The sequence below is a fragment of the Sus scrofa genome, chromosome 6 (assembly GCF_054392235.1).
Source record: "Sus scrofa isolate SSC_HxYL_T2T_F1_AM1 chromosome 6, Sscrofa_HxYL_maternal_Yorkshire_Landrace_v2.0, whole genome shotgun sequence".
In the NCBI taxonomy this organism is placed as follows: Eukaryota; Metazoa; Chordata; class Mammalia; order Artiodactyla; family Suidae; genus Sus; species Sus scrofa.
This window is the reverse complement of record NC_139388.1, coordinates 68,485,031-68,510,197: the sequence shown is the minus strand read 5'-3', so window position 1 is coordinate 68,510,197 and position 25,167 is coordinate 68,485,031. Positions and strand designations below refer to the sequence as shown.

Genomic DNA, 25,167 nt, shown 5'->3' with positions numbered 1-25,167 from the left:
AGTCTTCTGCTCTCGGGGGAGGGGGCACAAGCCCCACTCAGCCTAACGTGCTGGAGTGGCCAGTCTCTCCCCCACAGCCACCTGAGATCAGGAGACGGGCTGGTGCGAGGCCACCCCTGCTGCCTGGGCTGATCAGCCTCCAGTGACAAGGAGCCCCGGCACTGCCCTCCCCCACCCCGTGGAGCCAACCCAGCAGCCCCGCCCCATGCTTCCCTTCCTCTCCTGTCCTGGCCCCCACCCCGCTTCCAGCCAAATTGCCACTGGGTGCAGGCTTGGGGTCGGGCTGGCGGAGCCCTGGGGGACAGCCCCTTCTCATGGTGACCAAGCCTTCCTCTGGCCTGGGCAGTGGCCGAGGCAGGACCAGCAGGCCTGGGAGGGGCGTTGGCGGGGATGGGGGCAGGAGTGAGGTCATGAATGGTGATTTGGGGGCTGGGGCAGAGTTAGGGGCCAGGGGGCGCCCCAGGGCACCAGACCCCACCGACCTGCGCAGCCCACCGCCCACACAGCCCGCCCCTCTCTCTGGTTGCTCATGACCCCCCAGTGGGCCAGGGGCCTTTCTGTGCCTTGTTCACAGCTCTCAGCCGCTAGAAATCAAGCCCCACAAGAGGAGGGTTCATATCTGCTAATTTAATCACTGAAGCAACCTCACCGCCCACACAGGCTCTGGCCTGTGATGGAAGCTCCTTAGATGTTCATTAGTTGTGTGTTTAGCCTTTTTCAAAAACTACCTACATATGAATTGAATGCCGTCTTGGAGGAGCAGAAGCAGCTCCAGCCATAAGGCCACGGAGTTAGAGCAGCTGGAGCAGAGCCCAGGGAGCCAGCTCCGCTGGACCCCAGCCCTGTCTCCAGATCTCCAGCCTGAACCTTGGCCTCATCCTGACGCCTCAGCTCCCATCACACAGCTAAGCTGGCTCCACCCTGAAAACAGGCCACCTGGGAGCCAGGGCGCCCACTCCCCACTCCCGCCCTGGCTCACGCTCTGCCCACTGCAGGGACGCCTGCCCTGCAGCCCACCTGCTGGAGGACAGGTCTCGGCATCCTCGAGCAAAGCCGCTCCAACCATTCACGTGCAGGTCTTCATGTGGCCCGAGGTGACATGGCCTCGGGGTGGATATCCGGGAGAGGGACTGCCGGGCAACTCGGAGAGTTTGCTTTGAACTCCCCGTCTCGCCGTCCTGTGTGTGCGTTCCCGCTGCTGCACCCTCACGGGCGCCGGGCGCTATCAGATTTGTTTCTTCGGGGGATGGAGAGACACCCTGAGGGATAGGAACAGCCCTGGCTGCGGCGCGATGTGTGTCCCTGACACTGCTTCTCATGAGCCTACTTGCATCCACATTTTTTTTTTTTTTTTGATGAAAAAAGGTGTGTTCAGGTCTTTGCCCCCTTTTAAAATTGGACTTCCTGTTGAGGTTTGAGAGCTTTTTCTTTTTTTTTTTAATGATTTTTATTTTTTCCATCATAGCTGGTTTACCTTTTTATTTTTTTTCTTTTTTTTTGGCCACCCCACAGCCTCTGGAGCTTCCGGGCCAGGGATCAGATCCAAGCCACAGTTGCGACCTACACTGCAGCTGCAGCAACACTGGATCCCCTAATCCACGGTGCGGGGCCAGGGATTGAACCTTCGTCCTGGTGCTGCAGCCATGTCGCCGATCCCATTGTGCCGTAGCAGGAACGATCTTGAAGCTTTCGTATACTCTGATACATCTTTTTCTTGAACGTTTTCGCTAAGGCGTAGCTGATTTACAGTGTCGTGCTAATTCCTTCTGTACAGCAAAGTGGCTTAGACATACACACGCAGATGTTCTTTTTTTGACTCTTCCATCACGGTCTTTCCCAGGAGCCGGGCTTTGCAGTTGCCCGGGGTGGACCCCAGGCGCTGCTGCTCATTCACTCTGCCTCCGGAAGTTTGCGGTTACTCCCCCGACTCCCCCCCCCCCGGCGACCACACGTCTGTCCTCCTCGTCCGTGGGTCAGTTTCTGTTTTGAAGGTTCCATTTGGCCATATTTTAGACTCCGGCTATGAATGATACCCTGGGATACCCTGGGGCGTTTGTCTCTCTCTGTCCGACTGCTCTCCGTGTGGGAGTCTCTGGTCGCATCCACGTGGCTGGCAGGTTGGCCTCCGCGCTGCCGCCCAGAATGAGTGTGTCTGTCCAAGTCCCTCCGGCTGCCGGATGCTCACGAATCTCGTTCACTTATTTAAAACCCAGTACTTTCGCAAGAACGCGCTTCGTGTCGGCCGTTGTGGGTTGATTTGCCCGGTGCCTGGTGCCTTTCTCACCTTTTTGTATTTCGGGAACGTTTCCTTGAATTCTCGTCCCTAATTTTTGCTTTCTTCGCGTCCTTGTGTTTTCCTCCTTGGAACCTCCTGTCATAAACGTGATGGTTCCTCTCTGCTTCCGCATATGCCTCTTTCTCTTGAACACTTTCCCTCACGATTTTTAGGCATTTCCACTTTATCCCTCTTCCTCAGTAGGACTTGTCTGCCGTGCTCCTTCCTCCGTGGCTCCTCCTGAGTCTTCGTTTCTGCATCTCTTGTATCTGTAATTCTTTCCTGAGTTTTGATACCGCACTTCTAACTCTGTGGGAATCCAGCTTGTGTTGTTTTTTTGTATCTTGTACGACTTTCTGCCCTTTTCAGGTGTCTCATGGGCACGTCTCTGGCTCCTTCCGTTGTCTGTACAAATGTGGTGCTGCTCCTTATTTTCTCTTGTCTTTTCACAGCTCTGTTTGTGGTTGGTCTTGGTCCTTTCCCACCGAGCTTTGGGGCCCAGTGCACCTTCTCCCCTAACTTTGCGGCTCTGGAGCGCCCTCCTCAGGGCGGACGAGCTAAAAACAGGGTCGCCGGCTTCGGAAGGTCCACACTTGCCCAGAACTCAAAGACGCAGCATCCTGTCCCCTCCCCACGGATTAGCGGCTCTTACATTCTCACCGCGTCTGCCTCGGTCTCCCATAGGTGCAGGGATAGGCCGTCTGTTGGCAGCAGTAGATGTCATGGTCACCGCCTCCCCAGAGCCATCCCCCGAATCGGCCTGGGTCCCTCCAAGTTGTGAGTGTCTTAGTTTCCCTCCCGCCTGTTGTATCCGTCACGGGTACACCCCTAACTCTACGTAAATGCAGGCGATCGGCCCTGTCGGCGCCCCGGCCTGGCCACTTCTGGGCTGTGGGATTTCAGTGGTAAAACCAGGGGAGCCCCAGGCGGACTGGGGAGCGTGGAAGCCCCACATCAGTGGGTCAGACTCCACACTTTTATCTACATTGTGCTTCTGCTTTCCACCCCCAACTCCATGGTGATCCGCGCGGACACGGCTGTGGATGTGATTGTGGATTTGTTCAGTGCGAGGGCTTGTCAACCACCAAAAGCGTCGCTGAGTGGGATGTTTCTAGTTCCCATGCATGTAAAGAAGAAAAGAGGAGTTCCCATTGCGCTCAGCAGGTTGAGAACCTGCAGATGCTGCTCAGATCCCACACTTCTGTGGCCGTGGTAGAGGCCGGCTGCTGCAGCTCCGATCTGACCCCTAATCCAGGAAAGTCATTACGCAGCAGGTGTGGCCCTAAAAAAAGAAGAGAAGAGACTGTAGATTACCCATCATCTAAGTTTCCATCTCAAGAACTGGGAGGAGAGCACAGTACACTAAACCCAAAGAAAGTAGAAGGAAAGAACATTTAAAAATCAGTGGAAATCGGTGAGACAGAAATCTAATATTCAGTGGAGAAAAACAACAAAACTTGAAGTCTTTTTTCTGGAAATTAGTAAATTAATTACTTCTGGCAAGACAAATGAAGATTGAAAAAGAGATAAAACACAAATTGCCAGAGTTCCGGTCGTGGCGCGTTGGTTAACGAATCTGACTAGGAACCATGAGGTTGCGGGTTCGAGCCCTGGCCTTGCTCAGGGAGTGGGTTAAGGATCTGGTGTTGCCATGAGCTGTGGTGTAGGTGGCAGATGCGGCTCGGATCCCAAGTTGCTGTAGCTCTGGCGTAGGCCCGTGGCTACAGCTCCGATTGGACCCCTAGCCTGGGAACCTCCATATGCTGCGAGAGTGGCCCAAGAAATGCCAAAAAGACAAAAAAAAAAAACCCACAAATTGCCAAAAAAAATCTCGGAGGGGAGAGGGGGCCACCCCTCCAGACCCCCCCACCGTCAGAAAGAGAAGAAAACGTTGTGAACAATTTCACGCCCGTCAGCGTGACGGTTTGCATGAAACGGACACATTCCTCAGAAAACCACAACTTTTGCCACAACAGATACAGAGAAAAACAGGTCAGAATAGTCAAATGACTACTAAGGAAATCAAATCAAAGCTTAAACCTTCCAGTTGTAAGATAAACCAGTGCTAGAGGTGCAATGTACAACATGAATATAACTAACCCCACTGTGTCACACATGAAAGCTACTAAGAGAGTCCAAGAGGTCTCAGCACAAAGAAAAATTTTTTTCTATTCCTTTAACTTTGTGTCCATGTGAGATGATGGATGTTCACTAAACTTAGCATCTTTTCATGATGCGTGCGCATCAAATCGTTACACTATACACCTTGAACTCATAGGTGCTGTCTGCCAATTGTATCTCAATAAAACTGGAAGGGAATAAATTAATTAAAATTTAAGCAAAAAAAATGTTTAAAATATGACCGAAGAAGAAATTAAAATGGGCACTATATATATATATAATATATTATATAATATATAATATATATATATATATTTGTGTGTGTGTGTGTGTGTGTGTGTGTGTGTGTCTGCCTTTTCTAGGACCGCTTCCATGGCATATGGAGGTTCCCAGGCTAGGGGTCGAATCAGAGCTACAGCTGCCAGCCTACACCACAGCCACAGCAATGCCAGATCTGAGCCGCATCTACAACCTACACCACAGCTCACGGCAACGCCAGATCCTTAACCCACTGAGCAAAGGCAGAGATTGAACCCACAACCTCATGATTCCTAGTCGGATTCGTCAACCACTGCGCCACGACCGGAACTTCAGGCACTAGATATATTTTAAAAAGCAAAAATAGGAGTTCTTGCTGTGGCTCAGTGGGTTAAGAATCCAACTGCAGCAGCCTGGCTTGCTGCAGAAGTGTGGGTTCAATCCTCCGCCCACCGCAGCGGGTTACAGGATCTGGCACCACTGCAACTGCAGCTTGGATTCACTCCCTGGCCCGGGAACTGCCACATGCCGTGGGTGCAGCCATAAAAAAATAAAAAATTAAAAAATACACCAATGTTTAACAGCATATCCCACAACAAAAGATGCAGCCATGCAGCAGCTCTGGCCCTGAGGCCAGCGGAAGGCATCCCCAGGCGCTGAGCCTCAGGGTTTGGGAGGGAGAAATTTTTCCTTTTTTTGCTTTTTTACTTTTTAGGACACATACGGAAGTTCCCAGGCTAGGGGTCGAATCAGAGCTGTAACAGCTGCTGGGCCACAGCAACACCACAGCAAGGCGGGATCCAAGCCGCATGACCTACACCACAGCCACAGCAACGCCGGATCCTTAACCCACTGAGCAAGGCCAGGAATCAAACCTGCGTCCTCATGGATGCCAGTCAAGTTCCTTTCCACCGTGCTACAATGGGAACTCCCGGAAGAAACATTTAAAGCCACACAGAGAGAAAAGCATTTTCTCAGCAAATGTGGCGCTGGGTGGCAGGGAGCAGGAGGCCCAGCGCTTTCCGTGTCCTGGCTGAACCCACTGCTGTGAGATCCCCGGGTGACAGAGTCTGGCGAGTCTGGGATGTGGCGATGGGGACCCCTTTCCTCGTGGCACAATGGAGCAGGACCTGGTGAGCTGCAGGGGGGGTTCTTCAGAGCAACGTCAGAAGGCACACCGCCACAGGAGTGTTAGGAAGGGATTGGGGGTGCAAGGCGCCCACCCCAACCCCCGTCCCTGGTTCCTGGGTCAGCAGAGCAAGGCCACAGGCCACACAGGGATACCTGAACCTGCTGGAAAACAACAGCTCCATCCCAGAGGGACTACCTCTGATCAGGTCTTGCTTTGGGGTGGTTTTTGTTTTGTTTTGCTTGGGTTTTTTTTTTTTTGCTTTTATGTCTTTTCAGGGCCACACCCGAGGCATATGGAGGTTCCCAGGCTAAGGGTCTAATCAGAGCTGTAGCCACCGGCCTACACCAGAGCCACAGCAACTTGAGATCCGAGCCCTGTCTGCGACCTACTACTCCACAGCTCACGGCAACGCGAGTGAGGTCAGGGATCGAACCCGCAACCTCATGGTTCCTAGTCGGATTCGTTTCTGCTGCGCTACGATGGGAACTCCCTTGCTTTGTTTTTAATTTTTTTGGAATGTGGTTGATTTTCAATGTTGTGTGAGTTTCAGGCGGACAGCGCAGAGAATCGGCCAGGCCCGGGTGCGGATCCGCTCCTTCTCGGGTCCTTTTCCCGCCAGTAGCACCTTGCTGATTATCGGTCTTATGTGTAGTCGTGTGTTTGCGTCAATCCCAAACTTCCAACTTATTGCTTCCCCCGCATTTCCCCTCCGGCACTTGGAAGTGTGACTTTGAGACCTGCCCGTCTGTTTCTGTTCTATGAATACGTTCGTTGGAGTCGTTTTCATCAGACTCCACATATGTGCTGCTGTATGGTGTTGGGCTTTGTCTGACTCACTTCACTCAGTGGGATCATCTCCAGGTCCATCTGCGTTGCTGCACATGGCATGATTTCGTTCTTTTTATGGTTGAGTAATATTTCCCTCCCCCCCCCCACGGCTTCTTTAGCCAGCCCTCTGTGGTGGCTTCCGAGTCTTAGCTCTTGTAAAGAGAGTTGCAGGGAGCACTGGGGTGCATGTATCTTTTTGAATGATGTTTTTCTCTGGATAGATGCCCAGGAGTGGGATTGCTGGGTCATCCTGCACCTCTGTTCTTAGTTTTTTAAGGAGCTTCCCTATTGTTTCCATGGTGGCCACCCCAGTTTACGTCCCCACCAGCAGCGAAGGAGGGTCCCTTTTCTCCACACCCTCTGCAGCACAGGCTTTTGATGATGGCCACTCTGACTGGTGGGAGAAGATACCTCCTTGGAGTTTTGATTTGCATTTTCTCTAATGATGAGCGATGTTGGGGTCTTACTTTTTCTGTGTAACTGTCGACTGAGAAGAAACACACACAGTGTGAGGGCTGTGGGTTAAGTTTTATTTGGGACAAAATGAGGACTCCAGCTTGGGAGGCAGCATTTCACTCTGAAAAACCGCTCCAAAGAGGTGTCGGGAGGAGGTCCCGTTGTGGAGGAGCAGGAGCAAATCTGACTAGTATCCATGAGGACGCAGGTTCGATCCCTGGCCTCGCTCAGGGGGTTAAGGATCCGGCGTTGCTGTGGCTGTGGTGTAGGCCGGCAGCTGCAGCTCGGATTCGACCCCCAGCCTGGGCACTCCCACAAGCCACGGGTGCAGCCCTAAAAGCAAAAAAAAAAAAACCAAAAAACAAAAAAGAGGCGGTGGGGGGGTCAGTTTATATTGGATTTCGGTGAAGGGGGAGGTACTTGCCACCAGGCACTCAGACAGACTATGTCTGCCAGTCACGAGGAGCAGACGTCGCCGGGAAGGATTTTAGTGCTTTTCTAGATAAGAGGAGATACAAGAATCGGACTCATAAAATCTCCTGAAAATATCTAACCCTCTGAAGGCCTGTTCTTCAGTTTTCCCAGAGCCCAGAGCGCCCCACTCCTGATCTCCGCCCTGAGCACCCGTCAGGGAGAGGGGTTGAGGGTTGGCAGCCGCAGCAGCTCCTGCTTCAGCCCCTGTGGAGGCAGGTGGCCATGGGCGCTTCCACGGGCACCATGATCATCACATTTCGTGCATTTATGCCTTTTCAACACCAATGACGTCTTCTCCCAGAAGGAATTTTTTTAGCACTCAGAGCCTCTGGTCACAAGACACAAAAGTATACAGGGAAATGTTTCAACATAAGAACAGATTTTTGTTCCAGACAGGTCAGGACAGGGTACAGACTCACCTGGTGCAGGGTGGACGTGCGTGTGATTAGATGGCGGGAGGGCAGTGGATGGAGCGGCCAAAGAAGTGCGGTCGGTGACCTGCCGGCGTCTAAATACCAAAGCTCTTCTTTCTTTTTAAAGGGATGGTGGCAGGGATCAATGCACTATAATGTCCCGTGTTTATATTTAAAGGGTAACTTTTTCGTTTTATTTATTTTATTTTGCTTTTTAGGGCCGCACCTGTGGCATATGGAGGTTCCCAGGCTAGGGGTCCAATCGGAGCTGCAGCTGCCCGCCTACACCACAGCCACAGCCACAGCAATATCAGATCTGAGCCATGTCTGCAACCTACACCACAGCTCGAGGCAGCGCCAGATCCTTAACCCACTGAGCGAGGCCAGGGATCGAACCAGCATCCTCATGGTTACTAGATGGGTTCATTTCCACTAAGCCACAATGGGAACTCCTAGTTCTATTTTTTGAAACATCAATAAATATTTAAGGAAATAAGCCAGAAATTACCTCCTTTGCAACTGTTTATGCTTGTGATTAAAATTGTTAACCATTGGAAGTTCCCGTCGTGGCACAGTGGTTAACGAATCCAACTAGGAACCATGAGGTTGCGGGTTTGATCCCTGGCCTCGCTCAGTGGATTAAGGATCCAGCGCTGCCATGAGCTGTGGTGTAGGTCGCAGATGCGGCTCAGATCCCACGTTGCTGTGGCTATGGTGTAGGCCGGTGGCTACAGCTCCGATTCGACCCCTAGCCTGGGAACCTCCATGTGCCGCAGGTGTGGCCCTAAAAAGACCAAAAAAAAAAAAAAAATTGTTAACCATCCACTGAAAATGCGCACAGGGGTGCAAGGTAGTTTCAAAATTTATTAAACCTCATTAATGAGGGAGTTCCCCCATGGTGCAATGGGTTAAGGATCTGGCATTGTCAGTGCAGTGGCTCAGGTTGCTGCTGGGACGCAGGTTCAAGCCCTGGCGCAGGAACTTCCGCACGCTATGGGCACGGCCAAAAAAAAAATTCATCAGTGGAGTTGTAAGCAAAACCTGGGACGACTGCTGTCAAGGTCCTGGGCACTCTGCACACGGGGCCCCCGCCTCCACCCAGGCTGAGCCGTCCACTCGGGTCACTTCCAGGTGCTTCAAGCTGACATGCCGGGCCGTGGGTGTCCGCCCACCCCTGGAGCTGTCCCACCACCAGATCAAGTTCGCCGCCACCTCCTTGTACGACACGTCTGTGGCCTCCCTGTATGTCATCAATTCCCACGTGAGCCTGAACTCCCTGACCCACTCGGTGCCACGCATCGGCTCAGAGGACGCCTCCCCGGTGGGGCCCACGTCTTTCGAGTTCCTGCTGCCCCCAGATTTGCCCATCACCATCTCTCCCTTGGTGGGGACCGTGTGGCCAGGAAAGGTGGGTGTTGGCCCCTCGGGGGGGCTGGTTTGGGGCTTGGCCCCAGAGGCAAGGGGCCCGTGGGCAGCTGACGCCCAGGAAGCTGGCTGGGGGCTCAGGCTGTGTCGCGGGAGAGGGCCGTCCAGCCTAGGACCTCACAGCAAAGGGACACAGGGTGCTCACTGCTGGTTAGGGGGTGAAGCATCCCCCACCTCGGCTTTTCCTGAGAGAGCAGAAGGAGCCTGGGGCTGGTGGCAGAGAGTGGTTTCAGTGTCCCCAGGGCACCACAGCCCCTCGGGGCCTTTAAGAGTTGGCGGTGACGGCCACGGTGAGGCCCGTTGAGGGCACTGAGTGAGAATGGACACGAGAGTCCTGGGCCCTGGCGAGGTTTCAGGAAGTGTGATTATTTAAAACACTTCGTGCTAAACTGAGCCAGTGTGGCTGAGTAAGTTTATCTGCAAGGGGGTTACTGCTGCCGTTCCCCCCTTCTCCCCGCTCCCCGCCTCCATGCTCCCCGACCCATCCTCTGTCCCCCCCACCCCCGCGCCCTAAGCACAGGGGAGACCTTGATGAGGGAGCCCTCTGTGGGACCTGGGTGGCCCCGTGGGATGGACCGTGATATGCAGGTGCTTTGCAGAGGCCGCTGCACCCTCGGTGAGCACAGGTTAGGGTGCAGGAGCTCACCCCGGACCTGAGGGGCTAAAAACCAACTTCTTTCCTCACTGGAGCCTCCTGGGCAGTGGGCTGGGTCCCGGCCCATCCGGCGTCTCTGTCCCAGGCCGCTACCCCGCGTGGGCTCGGTGATCACCCTGCAGCCCCCGCTTCCCGGGGAGTGGTTGGGAAGGGCCTTCCCGGAGCTCTCACTGAGCCGAAATCCCAAAGAATGAAGGGACGTGTCACGCGGGGGGTGTCAGAGGGCAGGCCCTGAAGGAGATCGGGGGTGAGGGCAGCAGGGTGCCCACGAGCGGAGGGCCCCAGCAGGGTGGGTCCCCACTGTGCTCTGGCTTCTCTCGTCACAGCAGTGCCTGCTCCAGGTGGCCTTCCGGCCCGTGCTGCCCAGTGAGCTGATCCACCAGGAAGCCTTCCAGGCCCTGATCAAAGAAGCCGAAAGCAAATCCTCCGTACGCGGCGGGGAGCAGGGCCACGGGGCTGCCTGCTGCTTACACAAAGGCTTGGCAACAAACACCACCCGCCTCGAGACTCGGAGGCCAGGGGTGGGCAGCCCACCGCCCGGAGCCCTGGGCAGACTTTACTGGAGCGCTCTATGCGTCATGCTGTTTCAGGAGCTTAAAACTTGCTCTTGGCAGAGCTCCTCCGTCTTCTCTCTAGGCCAGTGGACCCCCCTCTGCACACTGCTTGGGGGCGGGGCTTGCACTTACAGGGGCGTGGGGGGTGCTGCGAATCTTAGCAAGTACAGGCTGGACAGGGAGTGTGAACAGAGGTGGGCGGCCCAGGGCCCTGAGCACTGCCCGCCCACGGCTGCCCCCGGGGCCGTCAGGATCCCAGATCACCTCCCCAGTGCCCGGGTGTCTATCTTGAGCACCCGCTGTGGCAGCCCCCGCAGGAGGGAGAGGCACCTGGGGCACGAGGCACCGGGGAAGAGGCCCCAGCTCTGACCAGCTCCTCATGCCGGGGTTTCCCCACGGGCGAAAGCAGACACCGGAGTGGCCACCAGGCTCCCTGACCCCCGAAACCCACACCCCAGGGATCCTGACCTGGGCGGCGCAGAGCCCCAGGTGAGCCCCCCAGCCAGCCTCTCCCCCGTGCAGTTCCGCAGGGACATGGCCACCCAGAAGAAGGACCAGCGGAGGCAGTCTGTCTCCATCCTGCAGCTGCAGAACCGAGATCGGTCGTTCCGTTCCTCCTCCTCCCAGCCCCCCGAGCTGCAGAAGCAGGACCTCACATCCAGGTGGGCCCGAGAGAAGGCCGCCCACGGCTTCTAGCCCCGCACAGAGACTTCCCCGACCGGAGCAAAGTTGTTCTGAGCCTGTGCCCAGAAGTCCAGGGCTGGTCTGGCTTCAGGCATAGCTGAAACCAGGAGCTACCTAGAGGCCCCTCAGGCTCTGCCTTCCAGGGCATCTGCTCACCTCCTTCCCCCGGACCCAGTGTCCCTGTGAGCAACCTCATTCTAAGGGCCGGGCAGACACTGAGCCCTGACCCCCATGTTCCCCGCTCGGCAGCCCCAGCCTCCCCCTTGCAGAACGAGCTCTGATGGGCTCCAGTCACTTGCCAGCCCTGGACCCTCGCCTGTGGCCCCAGGAAAAAGGCTCTCTAGTTCAATGCCTGACCAGGACCCCGGGGTCAGGGGAGGCCCCACGGGAACCCAGGCAGCTGAGAGAAAGCCAGCTGGCAGTGGAAACTGGGACAGCCACAGCCTGGCCCGCGGCGCGGCCCCCAGGCCCCCACCCCTGAGCCCTGGCCCTGGGGCTCCCAGGCTGGGCAGGGCAGGCGGGTAAGTGCACTTGGGCCGCTCCTTTGCAGCTCCCAGGAGTACCAGGCTGCGCAGGCCGCCCTGACCAGGTCTTTCCCAGGGAAGTTTGACAAGTTTGTGATCCCCTGTGTTGTTGCCAGTGGTGACACCAAGGACAGGAAGGGGACAGAACCCCTGAGCTTCAGGTGCGGCGCTCTGGGCAGGGTGGGCACGGCCAGCCAAGAAGTCCCGGTCCCTACTCTGTGCCATCCCAGATCTGGGCGGAGCCCCCAAGGGTCCGGCCGGGAGGACAGGGCCACCCAGCCACCCACTCTGCCCTCAGCAGCCCCTCCCCGCCCCCAGTCCCCATAACACCCTGTACCTGGAGCTGTGGTGTCCGGCGGTGGCGCCATCCATCGTGGTGACGTCCGACAAAGGCAAGACCATCTCCAACTTCGGTGACGTCGCTGTAGGTGTGTCCCCATCGAGCGGGCCCAGCCCGCCACGTGAAACCCCCACCGGCACCAGGTGGGCTCCCATACCCCACCCCCAGGCCTGGGGCCATGACCCGACCCCTTTCAGGACACCACGGCCTAAAGAAGGTCTCCATCCAGAACATCTGCCCCGAGGATCTCCACGTATCCTTGTCCGTAGCTGGCGTGGGCGGCTCGCGGGGACCGCAGGGGTCTGGTAATGGGCTGCGGCCCGCCCTCGCCAACTCTCCTTGACGCCGGGCCCTCAGCTGGAGTACTCCGTGCTGAACCCCAGTGGCCCCTTCGTCCTGCTAAACCCCATCAGCAGGCTGCCCTCTGGCGAGACCCAGGTCCTGGAGCTGTCTTTCTCTCCCCGTGAGAGCTGCGTGGTGAGTGTCCCGCAGCTGTGGGGCTCCCCCAGCCCCCCACCCTGTACACCTGCCGGGCGCTCAGGCCCGTAGCCCAGCCAGCCAGACCCGGGAGCAGCTGGTCCTCCGGGCCCTCGCCTGCTGCTGGAAGGAGGGACCAAGATGCCCAGGCCGTCCCAGCCCCAGCACAGCCCGACCCAGCGGTTCCCAAGACCGAGCTCCCCCACATGGGCCTGACAGATGCCTGCCCCGAGCTCAGGGACGTGGTCTCCACAGGCCCAGGAAACCCTGGACATCGTCACCAAGAGAGGCTCGCTGCACCTGACCCTCACGGGGACGGGCGTGGCGTCCACGGTCACGTGCTCCATTGAAGGGGACGTGCTGCACATGGGTTACGTGATTGCCGGGGAATCTGTCTCCTCAGGCTTCAAGGTAGAGCACCCGCCAGGCTCAGGGTGCAGGCCGCTCCCCGCGCCTCGGCCCCTTCCTGGTCCCCTCGTCGACTCCCTGGCCAGGTGGCCCTGCCCTTCCCTCCACGCCCAGCAGGAAGGCCGGCCTGGCCCTGGGTGCTGCTCTCCCGACAGCCAAGCCCAGGCGGGGACTCCAGGAATGCCTTGTCCAGGGCAAGGGGTGCTCTCAGGGGGCGAGGGTGAGGGCGGGGTCCCAGTTTGGCTGGAGGCCAGCCTGAGCCTGACCACCAAGATGTGGCCCACAGGCACAGCCCGCGTGCCCCCCGCCGGCCTGCCCGGCTGGCCTGCCCGGCTGGCCCCGTGACAGCCCTGACCCTTGCAGCTGCAGAACAGCTCCTCGCTGCCCATCAAGTTCTCAGTGCAGCTGGACAGTCTCTCCACCAGGACCAGGAACCAGCACCAGCTGCCGCAGTTCCTGGCTGCCCCGGCCCAGAGGACAGAGGTTGTGGGTGAGTCGGCAGGCAGGTGTGGCACCACTGCGGGGAGGAGCAGGACGAGGTGGGCAGACTGCGCGGGGCACTGCGGGGGCAACTGGACCTGCCAGGCCCGCCCGGCCCCCAGGCACCCAGAACCTCAGTGGCCAGAGCGTGTTCAGCGTGGTCCCAGTCGAGGGCGTCATGGACCCCGGCAGGGCCCAGGACTTCACCGTGACCTTCAGCCCGGACCACGAGAGCCTGTACTTCTCTGACCGGCTGCAGGTCGTGCTCTTCGAAAAGGTGCGGCCCCGGGAGCCCAGCCTGGACCCCCCAGCCCCACGCCCGCCCCCACTCGAGGCCTGGGGTGCCTGGGGGCTCCTCGTCGAGTTGGGGGTCACCGGCTAGAGACACCAGCGTCCCGGGTCCCACAGGCCCGCCCCCCCAACCCTGCCCCCGGCCAGACCCCACTGGCGGGGTCACAGTCGGAGGCCGCTGTGCTCCCATCCCCAGAAAATCTCCCACCAGATCATCCTGAAGGGCGCGGCCCGCGAGCACATGATGTTCGTGGAGGGCGGAGACCCCGTGGACGTGCCTGTGGAGTCCCTGGCTGTGATCCCTGCCTTCGACCCGGAGCGCAGAGAGGGTGAGCCCTCGGAGGGGCTGGGAGACCCAACGGGGCAGGGCCGGCGGTAAGAGGGGCGCCCTTAGCCCCTGTGGGCCTGCAGGTAGGGCGGCATTCCCAGCCCATCTCCCACAGCCGGGTGGGGTGGGGGGAAGGCTGGAGGACGGGCCAGGGGACCAGCTCCACCCACGGTGCCTGCCTGACTCCCTGGGCCGTCCTCCCGCCCACCGCTGGCGCCCCAGCCCCCAACCAGGCCCTCCCTCTTCAGAAGCTGAGGAGCTGAAGCCCATCCTGGTGACCCTGGCCTATGTCCAGCAGGACACAGACACACCCGCCCCCCCTGCCACCCGAGAACTGCAGGTGGGCTGCATCCGGACCACCCAGCTGTCCCCAAAGAAGGTGGGGACCTCCCTGGCCGGCCTGGCACCTCCGTATCCACCACTGCCTGGGCAGTCGGAACCCCTCCTGGTCCTGCCCTCAAGAGGTGGGGAGTGGGCAGCCTGCCGGGCAGAGCTGAGAGGGCAGGTGGCGGGGTGCGCTCGTCCCCAGACCACTGCCTTCTGGGAGCCGTACCCGGCCCACCAGCCTGCCGACAGCCCCAATGTCCACAGACGGCGGAGTTCAGCCTGGACGGCGTCGCGTCCCTGCAGCACAAGGGCTTCACTATCGAGCCCTCGAAGGGCTTCGTGGAGCGCGGCCAGACCAAGACCATCAGCATCTCCTGGGTGCCCCCCATCGACTTTGACGTAGGTGCCTGGGCTGGTGGCCAGGGAGCTGTGCGAAGCCAGAGGCCTGGCGGGATGGGCGCCCCCCCCCCGCCCCAGGGAGGGGTCGCCGGGAGGGCCTGGGGCGGGTGAAGCGGGCCGTGTAATGGCCAGAAAACGGATCTGCCTGCTGTGCCAGCTGCAGCTGCCTAGGGCGCCCCTTCCCTCGTCTCCCTCCAGCCGGACCACCCACTTGTGGCGTCAGCACTGCTGCAGCTCAGGGGAGACGTGAAGGAGACGCGCAAGATCCTCTTTCTCGCCCACGTGCTGACCGGTCCCTGAGGCCACAGGAGCCCCTCTACAAAGCCCCCCAAGTCCTCCTGCCCCCACCAAGCCTCCCCTGGCCTGTGGGCCCTATGACCCCATGGCCAGGGCACCCCAGCCCCACAAGTCTGGCCGCTTCTTGCTGCCCTGGGGCCAGGGGGCCAGGGGCCAAGAGCTCCCCCTTCCTGAGTGTGTATTTGGAACAAGCAACGCGGCCAGTCCTGAGCACGACCTACCCCTCGCCTGAGCCCCTCGGCACCCCCGCCCCTCCCACACCCACCCAGCCTTTAGAGGCTGTGCTGGGGGCGAGGGATCTGCCCCCACAGACCTGTCAATAAAGCCTCTGAATCCAGGCCTGCAGTGTGGGCTGTGGGGAGCCACGGGAGAGCACAGAGGGAGAGCTGGATGGAGCCCTGTCCCACCAAACAGTGACTTCGGCCTGGAAGATGAGGAGGCACCTCCTGAGCCCTGGGGGGGACAGCTGGCAGGGCCGAGTGCTGGGGGTGCGGGCTGGAGTTGAGACTGGCCCACACTGGGAGAGGCCCAGCGAGCAGGGGGAAGGGGGCGGCAAAGCCCCTTAGGCCTCCCTGTAAGTTCCAGGATCCCTGAGAACCCCAAGCCCGCCCAGGTTGGCACCTTTGCACCGCCCAGCACACCCACTTGCCAGCCCCAACCCCATGCCAGCCACCAGCAGAGCACTTTGAGCCTTCCCTGGCAGGAGAGGACAAGGTGTGTCTGGGCCTTTCCTGGGCTCGGGCTTCAGGGGCTTCAGGACATCGGCCTGGAGCCGCCTGCCATCATCCCCCTTCCTCAGGGCCCTCGGTGCCAGGAGGTCTATCACCCTCCTAACCTTGAGTCATGGACAGTGGCCACACAGAGCATTTTGCAGGGCTTGGCTAGTCCTTTCCTAACCCTCACCGGGGGCTCTCTCACCAGAGGAGAAGAGAGGGCAGGGTCCTGCAGCCCGGGCTGGGCCCCAGGAGGAAGTCCTGCCTGTGGCCCATGGCCCCTGCCTCCTCGGCAGGCAGGCCCGCAGGAGGGGCAGGCCGCTCTCCTCTAAACCCCAGCCTGGCAGTCCCTGGCGGTCTCAGAGTTTTCATCACTGTGGCCCAGGGGGGCAACCCCTGGTCTGGGAACTGAGATCTCACATCAAGCGACTGCACGTACATAGCCCCAAATAAATAAATAAAAATAACCCTGGCCTGGCTCTCCTGCTAGCGCACCCTGGTACTCCCTGGCCAAGGCCCTGCCATGCTGGCTGGACTTCTGCCCATCCTCCTCCGTCCCGCTCCTGAGCTGGGCTCCAAGGCAGGAGGAGGACGAAGGATGGCCAGGAGCCAAGCTCAGCTGGCCTAGCTGGAGCAGGGTGGGCAGAAGGGGCCCTGGGGGCCCTGGCACAGCCCAGAGGTGCAGGACAGCTTCAGGCAGAGACAGGAGCAGGTACCTGGCAGATCCAGGCATGAGAGTAGATCCAGGCATCTCCACTGGGGAGATGCAGGTAGAGACCCCTGAGAGCGCCAAGCAGACAGACACGCCGGGGTAGCTTCTCCCACGCCCCCAGAACAGGCAGACCACTCTGCACTTCCCTCAGCCCGACCACCAGGTGATGGAGAAAAGGGCAGAGGGCGGCGAGTGCCCCAGCGTCTTGACCTCTGTTAGCCTTCACCTGGAACCCTGGGGTGTGGGCCACGTGTGTTCTGTCCCCCAGCCCCCCCCAGCCCCACACCCCGTACAGACCCGGCCACAAATGTCCGAGGGGCGCCCCGGCCCACCTGGAACCCGATTACCGGATGCCAGGACAAAACTGCCCTCCTCCGCGTGGACCCAGGCTCCAGGGTAGGGCCGAGGCGCGGGGGATTTGGGGGCGGGGGAATCGGGCGTGTCCAGGAGGTAGAGCCCGAGTGGGAGGGGCCTCTAGGGGGCGCGGCTAACCTTGGGCAGAGGATTGGGGCGGGGCATCTGGGCAAAGCGACGCGGCCAGCCCTCCAATGGACGGGTCTCCCGAGGGCGGTGTCTTGCGCTGGGCGTGGCCTGGGGCGGGGCTCCTATAAAGCAGCGAGGCCGCCCGGTTCGCGTTCCCGTCGGCGCCGAGCATGTTCGCTGGGCCGCCGGCTTCCCGAGGGGTCCTGCTGCTGCCGCCGCTCCTGCCGCTGCCGCAGGTGGGTCGCCGGGCGCTCGACTAGGGCACCATGGGGCGGGTCTGCGCTTGGCGCGCCCCGGCCCGGACGCATCCCTGTCCCCACAGGTGGCGCTGAGCTTCGCGGAAGGCAGCTGCGACCCCTCGGACCAGTAAGTTGGGGGATTGGGGTGGAAGGAGGGAGCAGCGTTCCGGCCCCTCCCCGGGCGGGGGTGGGGAGGTTCGGGCCGGGCGGTCGGCCGGGCCCCGCCCCGCCTGCTCCAGGTGCTGCTGTCCCGCAGGTGCCCGCCCCAGGCCCGCTGGAGCAGCCTGTGGCACGTGGGGTAAGTGGAGGTCGCGGCGCACACCCAGGTGCGCGGGTTCACCCCGGGCCAAGCCCACCAGACCCCCACCCTGCCTGTCTCTGTCCCCATCCTGGGCCGCTGACGGGAAGGCAGTGGGGCCCTCGGCAGCCTCGCAGGTCCACCCCCCCACCCCCCGCCTTCCTCCCCCAGCATCAGGGGTGACCTCCGCTGTGGGTCCTCAGGACTGAAGACAACTCCCGCCTCCCCCACCCCCCATCCCCCACCCAGGGCCCTGGGCGAGCTTCCCTTCCTAACCTGCTGCCCAGCTCCCACTCCCTCATTCCCGGCCCCTGTGGGAGGCCCCTGTGAACACGGTCGTTAGTCTGGGCACAGTATTGTGCAGTCAGCCTGGGACAGGGTGTCCTGGGAGTGAGCCCAAGGCCACTTGTGGCCAGCCTGGAGAGACAGCCAGGGCCAGCCCAGCAGCAGGAGGCCAGGATGGGCCGGCTCCTCAGGCCCAGCTCTGGCCAGGAAGGAGGTCTCTGGCCTGCAGAGACAGTCCCTGGCTTTCTTTTATCCTGCGCATTGCCTTCTCTTGAGCGCCTGGGCTGTGACCCCCTGCCCCGGCCCCAGGAGTGGCCAGGGGTCAGTCCAGTGGTAGGGCCTTGCTCCTCCCTGCCCAGGCTCATCCTGCTCACTGTCCTTCTGCTGCTGCTGTGCGGGGTCACGGCCAGCTGCGTCCGGTTCTGCTGTCTCCGGAAGCGGGCGCACACCCAGCCACACCTGCCACCAGCCCCTCAGCCTTGCGACCTGACGGCCATCCGCTTGGACAGTGACAGCCCTGTGCACAGCACTGTGACTTGTGAGTGCCTGCAGACCTCCCCTGGTGGCCCTCCTGCCTGCAGGGGTGCTAGGGGGCTGGCGAGGGCCAGACCCAGCCACACACCGTTCTGGTTCCCTGCAGCCTACAGCTCCGTGCAGTACCCGCTGAGCACACGGCTGCCCCTGCCCTTTGGGGAGTCGGACCTCGACTTCTTGACCCCTCCTGCCTACAGCCCGCACGCCCCCGACCTGCCACCCTCCTACGATGAGGCCATCAGGATGGCCAAGACCAGACAGGAAGAGCCAGCCCCCTCCCTGGGGCCTCATGCCTAGAGACTCCTGCAGGCCCCAGGAACTGGACCATGGTGCCTGGCAACCCTGGCTGTAGCCCTGGTGCCCCCCGGAGGGGACGGGAAAGCCCCCTGAGCCTCCCCCTGCCACCAGCCTCTGTGCTCACAGGGGACTGTGCCAGGGCTCTTGGAGCTGGGGACCCCCAACCCACCCCCACCATCCTTCCCCCAGGAAGGCCACCATCCAGCACAGTGCTGCAGCCCTGGCCTCGTTGCTGTGTGACGCTGGGCAGCCGAGCCAGCCAGCCCTGTGTTGGCCACACGCGCGCGCGCACAGGCTGCTACGCTCAGCCCTGGCCCCCGGCCCAGCCTCAGCCCAGAGAAGGCCCCACAGGGCTAAGGGTCTGCTGTGACGTCCGCTGCTTTTTGGGGAGAGAATAAAGTTGGTACCTAAGTGGTCTCCACACAGAGGAAGGGGCTCGGGGAGGGGCCCTCGGGCAGCCTCCTCCGGCGGCAGGGAGGCGGGCGGGTGCATGGTCCTCAGCCTGCACCCAGCCTGGCCCTCCCGCTGCTGTCTGCTGTCCCACAGAAGGGACGGGCTGGCCCTGGGAGACCCTCTCCCACCTCCAGCCCCACATCTTTGCCGTCCCGACGAGGACACCGAGGCACATGTTATGGCTGGAGCATTTATTCACCCTGGAGTGGGCTGGGGGCGGATGCGAGCAGCAAGCAGCCTTCCTCCAGGCAGGCCTCCCCCGGACGCGGCGGCTGCTCCTACTGGACCAGCTTGAAGGACTCCCCCGTCATCATCGCCTCGAACTCTGAGAGCAGAGGGACCGGCTCCTGGGGCCCGGCCGTCACTCACCCTCGTAGTTGATGGTCCCGTCCCCACCCTTGTCCGCCTCCTTCGTCATCTGCTCGGCCTCCACCTCCTTGAGGGGCTCCCCGGCGTTCATGAGCACGGACCTGCCGCAGCCCCGCGCTGAGTGGCCGCCGGGGGGGCGCCCGCCCCCGACCCACCCCGACGGCCCGGCCCTACTTGAGCATGTCCCAGTCGATGCAGGATGCAGCCCTTGCCTTCCTTGTCGAAAACGCGGAAGGCCACCCTGAGCTCATGCTCCTGGTTCTGCGCCTTCTCCCGGGACACGCCCATCAGGGCCAGGAAGCTGTCGTAGCTGAAGAAGCCTTTCTCTGCAGGGAGCAGGCAGCAAGGCCTGGGTGAGGGTGGCACAGCACCCCCCCCCCCGCCCAGGGCTGCCCCGGCCGGCCTCACTGTCCCGGTCCACGTCCTTGGCCATGGAGGCCAGCTCGCTCTTGGTGGGGTTGATGCCCAGTAGGCCCATGAGCCACACCAGCTCTCCCGTCTTCACCTGCCCGTTGCCCTCCTCATCAAACATCTCAAAGACGCCCCTGTAGTCCTTGATCTGCTCCGCCGTCAGGCGCTCTGTCTGTGGGGACACGGGCCCAGGCTCACCAGGGGCCCCTCTGCCCTCTGGCCAGGGGAGGCGGGAGGCCCCGGGACAAGGGGCATGTGCACCCTGCCCCAGCCCACAGCAGGCTTCAGACCGGGCAGCCCAAGTGGTGGCTCTTGAGCATGGAAGGGGCCCGAGATGGGGCCAGGCCAGCAGGAGGGCTGCAGTGGACAGCGAGCCCAGGTGAGGGGCGGCACGGGCTTCCAGGGCCCCAGCATCCCCGAGGGGCGACCCAGCACCTGGCCACCCCTGCCCGGCCACTTCCAAGGCAGCCTAGGAAAGGGCTCTTCTGCCCTGGCCCCCAGAGCAGGCCCGGCATCTGTGCTGGCAGGGCTGGGCCATGGGCCCCCCTACCCCGTGCTCTCTGTCCAGCTCCGCTCGGCATCTTCCTTAGGTTCCCAGAGGGACCCTCAGACCATCAGGCGCAGCCCCAGCTCCTGCTCGACCCCCCGGCCAGCTCCCTGGGGGCTCTGCGGGGCACCAGGAGCAGCCTTACCATGTCTGCGGCCAGCTGAGAGGACACTGCACGGGGCCCCCGGAGGTGCTGTGGGCAGACTACAGGGGCAGCGGGGGCAGCCGAGTTTCAGCCGAGCCGGGGGCCTGGGGTCCCTGGGGTCCAGATTCCAGGAGCCTTGTATGGGCAGGAGCTCCTGTCGGCTCTATTTTGGGAGCTGGCCCTTCCTGCCTTCCTTGGCCTGAGCGGCCCCTCACCCCAGGGCTCCCTCTCCCACCCCGGGTCCCAGCCAAGGCCCTCCTGGGCGGCAGCGAGGAGGGACACCGGGGCCCAGGGTGGGGAAGGGGCTGTTCCCTTTTCGCCACATCAGCCTTCTCCCACCATCCTGCAGTGGGAGCCCCACAGTCTGTAGCCACCTCTGTGAGAGTTCCCGTCAAATGGCCCCATGGCCTGGCGACCCCTCACCCCCCAGGGCCCGGCAGGGGGCTGGCACTCTGCAGGCACCCTCTAAAGCCGGTTCATCCAGGCCCCCTCTGCGGCCCCCCCATCCCCACCCCCGTACGGTCCAAGGAGAAGCCAGCCGGCCGTGAGCTGGGGCCGGAGCAGACAGGACCAGAGGGCCATGCTGACCACAGGGAGGCCATGCCAGGTTCCCCGTGGGCGGTCAGGGGCTATTCTGGTGTTTCTCAGGGAAACCTGGCCTCCTTCCACTCAGAACAGCAAAGCTGGCTCCTCAGGGAGCCCCCTGGGCGGGCTCTTTAGCAACAAGACACCGCAGCAGCACACGCACCCCTGCACACGTGTGCTCAAACACACACGCGCATGCACACACACACACACTTGCCCTGTGACCGCCTGATGAGTCTGAGCAGGTGAGGTGGCCCCCGCCCGGCCAGCCCAGCTGCCAGAATATGGAGACGGCGAGGATGCCTCCCCCCCAGGCCTAGGACAGCTGCTGAGGCCGCAGGATTTGTGCTGACGGGGACAGAACGGCTCCAGCGGGCACCAGGCCAGCGCCTGGGACAGAGAAGCAGCTCTGGGAGCCCTGCCTTCATCCTGGCTGCTCCCAGCCTCAGCTTCAGGCTTGTGATGGTGACAAGAGACCGTCCCACCCTTTCCCTCAAAAATCCTCAAACCATTTCAACGGTGCTAGTCACGCCTCTGCACCCAGAGCATGCGGGAAGAGGAGAGCTGGCGGGGGGCCGCCCGGAGGCGTGGGGGCCCGGGGGCCACCTTTACCTGGCATCAGCCAGGCTGCGAGCCAGGCGTGGGCTCAAACGCTCGGCCAGGTGCTGCTATGAACATGAACTTTTCCAAACGTGCACGACTGCGGCACTGAAATTAGCATAAAACTCCTCAGAGAAGGGCACGAACATACGCTGACCATCTATCGTGAACCACACTCTTTGTTCTGTTCTGACTATTTCTGGGACAGAGCACATCACATAAAATTAGTCATCTTAACTGTTTTAAAGTGCAGCAGAACCTCTATGTGCCTTGTTATTGGGCGGATGTCCAGAACTTTCTCACCTTCCCAGACTGAAACTCTCCCCACTAAACACTCACCCCAGCCTGACACCCGCCCCTCTCCCTTCTGTCCATGGATCTGAGGCTTCCAGGGACTTTTTGCAAGTGTCATCAGACAATATTTGTCCGTTTGTGCCCAGCCTGTTTCCCTCAGCCCAAGTCCTCTAGGTCCATCCCGCGGAGCAGGCAGCAGGCGCGGACACTCTTTCTTCAGTTGAAAGCGTTTCATTGCGTGGCTAGACCGCATTTTGCGTCCCCATTAATCCGTAGACGTGCGGGCTGCTTCCAGCTCTTGGCTGCCGTGAATGACGCATGGGCAGGTGTGAAGGGTCTTCTAGATGTGATTGGCCTTTAAATCCAGACTCTCGGGAAAACAGGTGACCCTTGTCATATGGGTGGGTCCCATCCAGGGTGGGGACGGTCCCCAGGAAGACGGGTCCTGCCGGCGAGCCACCCCTGGACCCAAGCTCTTCCTCACGTCCCCAGCTGGCTGGACAGCCCTGCCATCCCACAACCTTGAGAGACAATTCCTGAAAATAAATCAGTCTCTCTCTCCCTCCCCGCTCCTTCCCTCCCTTCTCCCTCCCCCACCCCCAGTAGGTCTCTCTCCAGAGACCCAGGAAGGTGAGACATCCTCCAGGCACCTGGGCGGCTGTGCACTGGCCCCAGGGCCGCCGTCCCCACTACAGGGCAGGCGATGTGTTCTCTGGATGGGGCTGTGGGCGCAGAGGATGGCTGAACTTGCAGACTGAAAACCTGGCCAGGGCGAGGTGAGAGGCTGCGTGTATATTGGATTACCACCAAAGAATAAAACATCACTGTGTGTTAAAGCACAGCATCGACAGAGTGGAGAGGCAACCCACTGGAAGGGAAAAGATGCTTGCCAATTATATATCTGATAAGGCATCGATACCCAGAAAATGTGAAGAAATCCTTCAACTCAACAAAAATAACCTAATTCAAAAATGGCAAAGGAGGAGTTCCCTTGGTGGCACAATGGGTTAAGGATCTGGCGTTGTCACTGCTGTGGCTCTGTTTTCAGCTTTGTCCCGGGACTTTCGCTGGCTGCAGGTGTGGCAAAAAAAAAAACAGTGGGTGAAGGAGTTGACGAGACGTTTCTCCAAGGAAGCCCGACAGGTGGCCAGTAAGCACACGACAAGATGCTCAGCACTGCTAACCATGGGGACAGCACAGCAAGACCACCTCACGCCCATCAGGAGCCGCCACCAAGAACGGAAGACAAGGAGTTCCCTGGTGGCCAGCGGGTTGAGGATTCCACGATGTCACTGCTGTGGTGTGGGTTCCATGATCAGCCCAGGAATTTCCACATGCCGCAAGTACAGCCAAAAAAAAACCCCCAAAACAAACCAAAAATCAGAAATAAGAAGTGCTGGAGTTCCTACTGTAGCACAACAGGATAGGCGGCATCTTGGGAGTACTGGGAGGCAGGTTTGATCCCCGGCCTGGCACAGAGGGTGAAGGATCCGGCATTGCCACAGCTGTGGCTTGGGTCCTGACTGGGGCTCAGATCTGATCCCTGGCCCAGGAGTTCCATATGCCCCAGAGTAGCCAAAAAAGAAAAAAACAAGAGGTGTTGGTGAGGATGTGGAGAAATTGGAACCTGTGCGCGGCTGCTGGGCACGTCAAATGCAGAAGCTGCTGTGGAAGACAGCGTGGCGCTTCCTCACCTCAAAGGAGTAGACCTGGGAGCTCCTGCTGTGGCGCAACGGGATCGGCAGCATCATGGGAGCGCTGGGTCGCAGGCTTGATTCCCAGCCTGGCACAGCAGGTTAAGGAACAGGTGTTACCGCAGTGGCGTGGCTCAGATCTGAGACCTGGCCTGGGAGCTCCACATGCCAGGGGGCGGCCAAAAAAAAGCAGACCTAGAATTACTATATGACCCAGCCATTCCAATTCCATGCATGTTCCCCAAAGGCTTGAAAGCAGGGACTCAGCAGGTACTGCCCACCGTGTTCACAGGAGCTAAAAGGTCAAAAAAACCAAAAGTCCACTGGTGGGTAGATGGACAAACAAAACATGGGGTGTGTGTGTGTGTGTGTACATGCGTGTGTACATGCATGTGGGGGGGATATACATTGATATGTATGCATATATGATGGTTAATATTTCATGCCCACTGGGCTGGCCTCAGAGCACCCAGCAGCTGGGAGTGTGACTGGGATGGCCTCTCTGGAAGAGGATGGGATGGAGTCTGCGGATGAGCGTGCGTGAAAACCACGGCCCTTCTCAACACAGGCGGGCACCACCCAGTCTGGGCAGGGCCCAGATGGAACAAAAAGCAGGAGAGGGCGGATCTCCTCTTCACCGGCTCTGGGACACCCACCTGCCCTGCCCTCGGACATGGAGTCCTGACATCAGCCTCCGACTCAGACGGAATCATGTCACCTGCTTCTCTGGGCCTCCAGCTGGCAGTTGGCGGGTCTTCTCTGCCCCCATAATCACATGAACCAACGCCTGTAGTAAATCTCCCCATCTTATACGTCAGGACACAAATAAAAATTCTTTGGCCACACCCATGGCATATGTAAGTTGCCAGGCCAGGGATAGAATCCACACCATGGCAGCCACCCAAGCCTCTACAGTGACAATAAGTGAATTTTTAAAAGCTCATCGCTATATATTTTACACCTCTCTTTAGATATAGAATCGGTTATTATGTGTACAAAGTTACTCTTTTCTCTGGAGAACCCTAATATAATATACAATGGAATTATCACTATCCAGCCTTAAAAGAAAGGAAACTCTGACCTCCATGACAACATGGATGAAACTTGAGGACATTGTGCTCAGTAAAATAAGCCAGTTATAAAAAGGCAAATACTCAATTTCCATTTAGATGACATCCCTGAAGTCATGACATTAATAAAGACAGAAGGTAGAATGGTTGTTGCCATGGGCTGGCGGAGGGAGGAATGAGGACTTCGTGCTAAGAGGGGACGGAGTTTCAGTTTTACATGCCGAGAAAGTTCTGGAGATGGTGGCGATGGTTGTGCAGCAATATGAATGTGCTTAATGCCTCTGAGCTGCGC

At 59.9% G+C, this 25,167-nt stretch overlaps 3 protein-coding genes across 28 annotated transcripts in view; 2 read left to right on the top strand and 1 right to left on the bottom strand.

Moving 5' to 3' along the window:
• CFAP74 (cilia and flagella associated protein 74) overlaps positions 1–15,483 on the top strand; it is a 62,862-nt gene extending 47,379 nt beyond the window's left edge. For 3 of the 22 annotated variants that reach the window (XM_021095193.2, XM_021095192.2, XM_084962578.1), the window contains 14 exons: positions 9,089–9,365; positions 10,364–10,558; positions 11,114–11,253; positions 11,826–11,960; positions 12,118–12,227; positions 12,337–12,392; positions 12,497–12,616; positions 12,872–13,027; positions 13,388–13,514; positions 13,627–13,781; positions 13,992–14,124; positions 14,372–14,502; positions 14,715–14,849; positions 15,048–15,483. In XM_021095193.2, the coding sequence (XP_020950852.1) occupies positions 9,089–9,365; positions 10,364–10,558; positions 11,114–11,253; positions 11,826–11,960; positions 12,118–12,227; positions 12,337–12,392; positions 12,497–12,616; positions 12,872–13,027; positions 13,388–13,514; positions 13,627–13,781; positions 13,992–14,124; positions 14,372–14,502; positions 14,715–14,849; positions 15,048–15,149 (1,972 nt within the window). In that variant the 3' untranslated portion in view covers positions 15,150–15,483. Of the gene's footprint in view, positions 1–1,512; positions 1,795–2,959; positions 3,053–3,340; positions 4,165–9,088; positions 9,366–10,363; positions 10,559–11,113; positions 11,254–11,825; positions 12,228–12,336; positions 12,393–12,496; positions 12,617–12,871; positions 13,028–13,310; positions 13,515–13,626; positions 13,782–13,991; positions 14,125–14,371; positions 14,503–14,714; positions 14,850–15,047 lie in introns of those variants that run through there. The other 19 variants (XR_014806944.1, XR_014806943.1, XM_084962575.1 and 16 more) reach the window with 14 other exon arrangements.
• A 1,722-nt stretch (positions 15,484–17,205) lies between these two features.
• Positions 17,206–24,675, top strand: TMEM52 (transmembrane protein 52). 5 transcript variants are annotated; one of them, XR_014805094.1, is made up of 6 exons: positions 17,206–17,290; positions 17,377–17,420; positions 17,550–17,591; positions 18,236–18,414; positions 18,517–20,319; positions 20,531–22,069. XR_014805094.1 is itself a non-coding variant. In XM_021095198.2 (5 exons), the coding sequence occupies exons 1-5, from the start codon at positions 17,225–17,227 to the stop codon at positions 18,705–18,707; spliced, it is 471 nt and encodes a 156-aa protein (XP_020950857.1). In that variant the 5' UTR covers positions 17,206–17,224; the 3' UTR covers positions 18,708–22,069. The 5 variants fall into 5 exon arrangements, 4 of the variants coding, with proteins under 4 accessions (XP_020950857.1, XP_084815014.1, XP_020950856.1 ...); XM_021095198.2 differs by having other exon boundaries at positions 18,287–18,414; positions 18,517–22,069; XM_021095196.2 differs by having other exon boundaries at positions 17,208–17,290; positions 18,517–22,069.
• CALML6 (calmodulin like 6) lies at positions 19,522–21,214 on the bottom strand. The gene is given in 7 exon segments (XM_084959112.1): positions 19,522–19,630; positions 19,704–19,732; positions 19,734–19,855; positions 19,938–20,112; positions 20,231–20,297; positions 20,633–20,680; positions 21,153–21,214. Coding segments are annotated over 7 exon segments (612 nt in total).
• Positions 24,676–25,167: the final 492 nt, after the last annotated feature.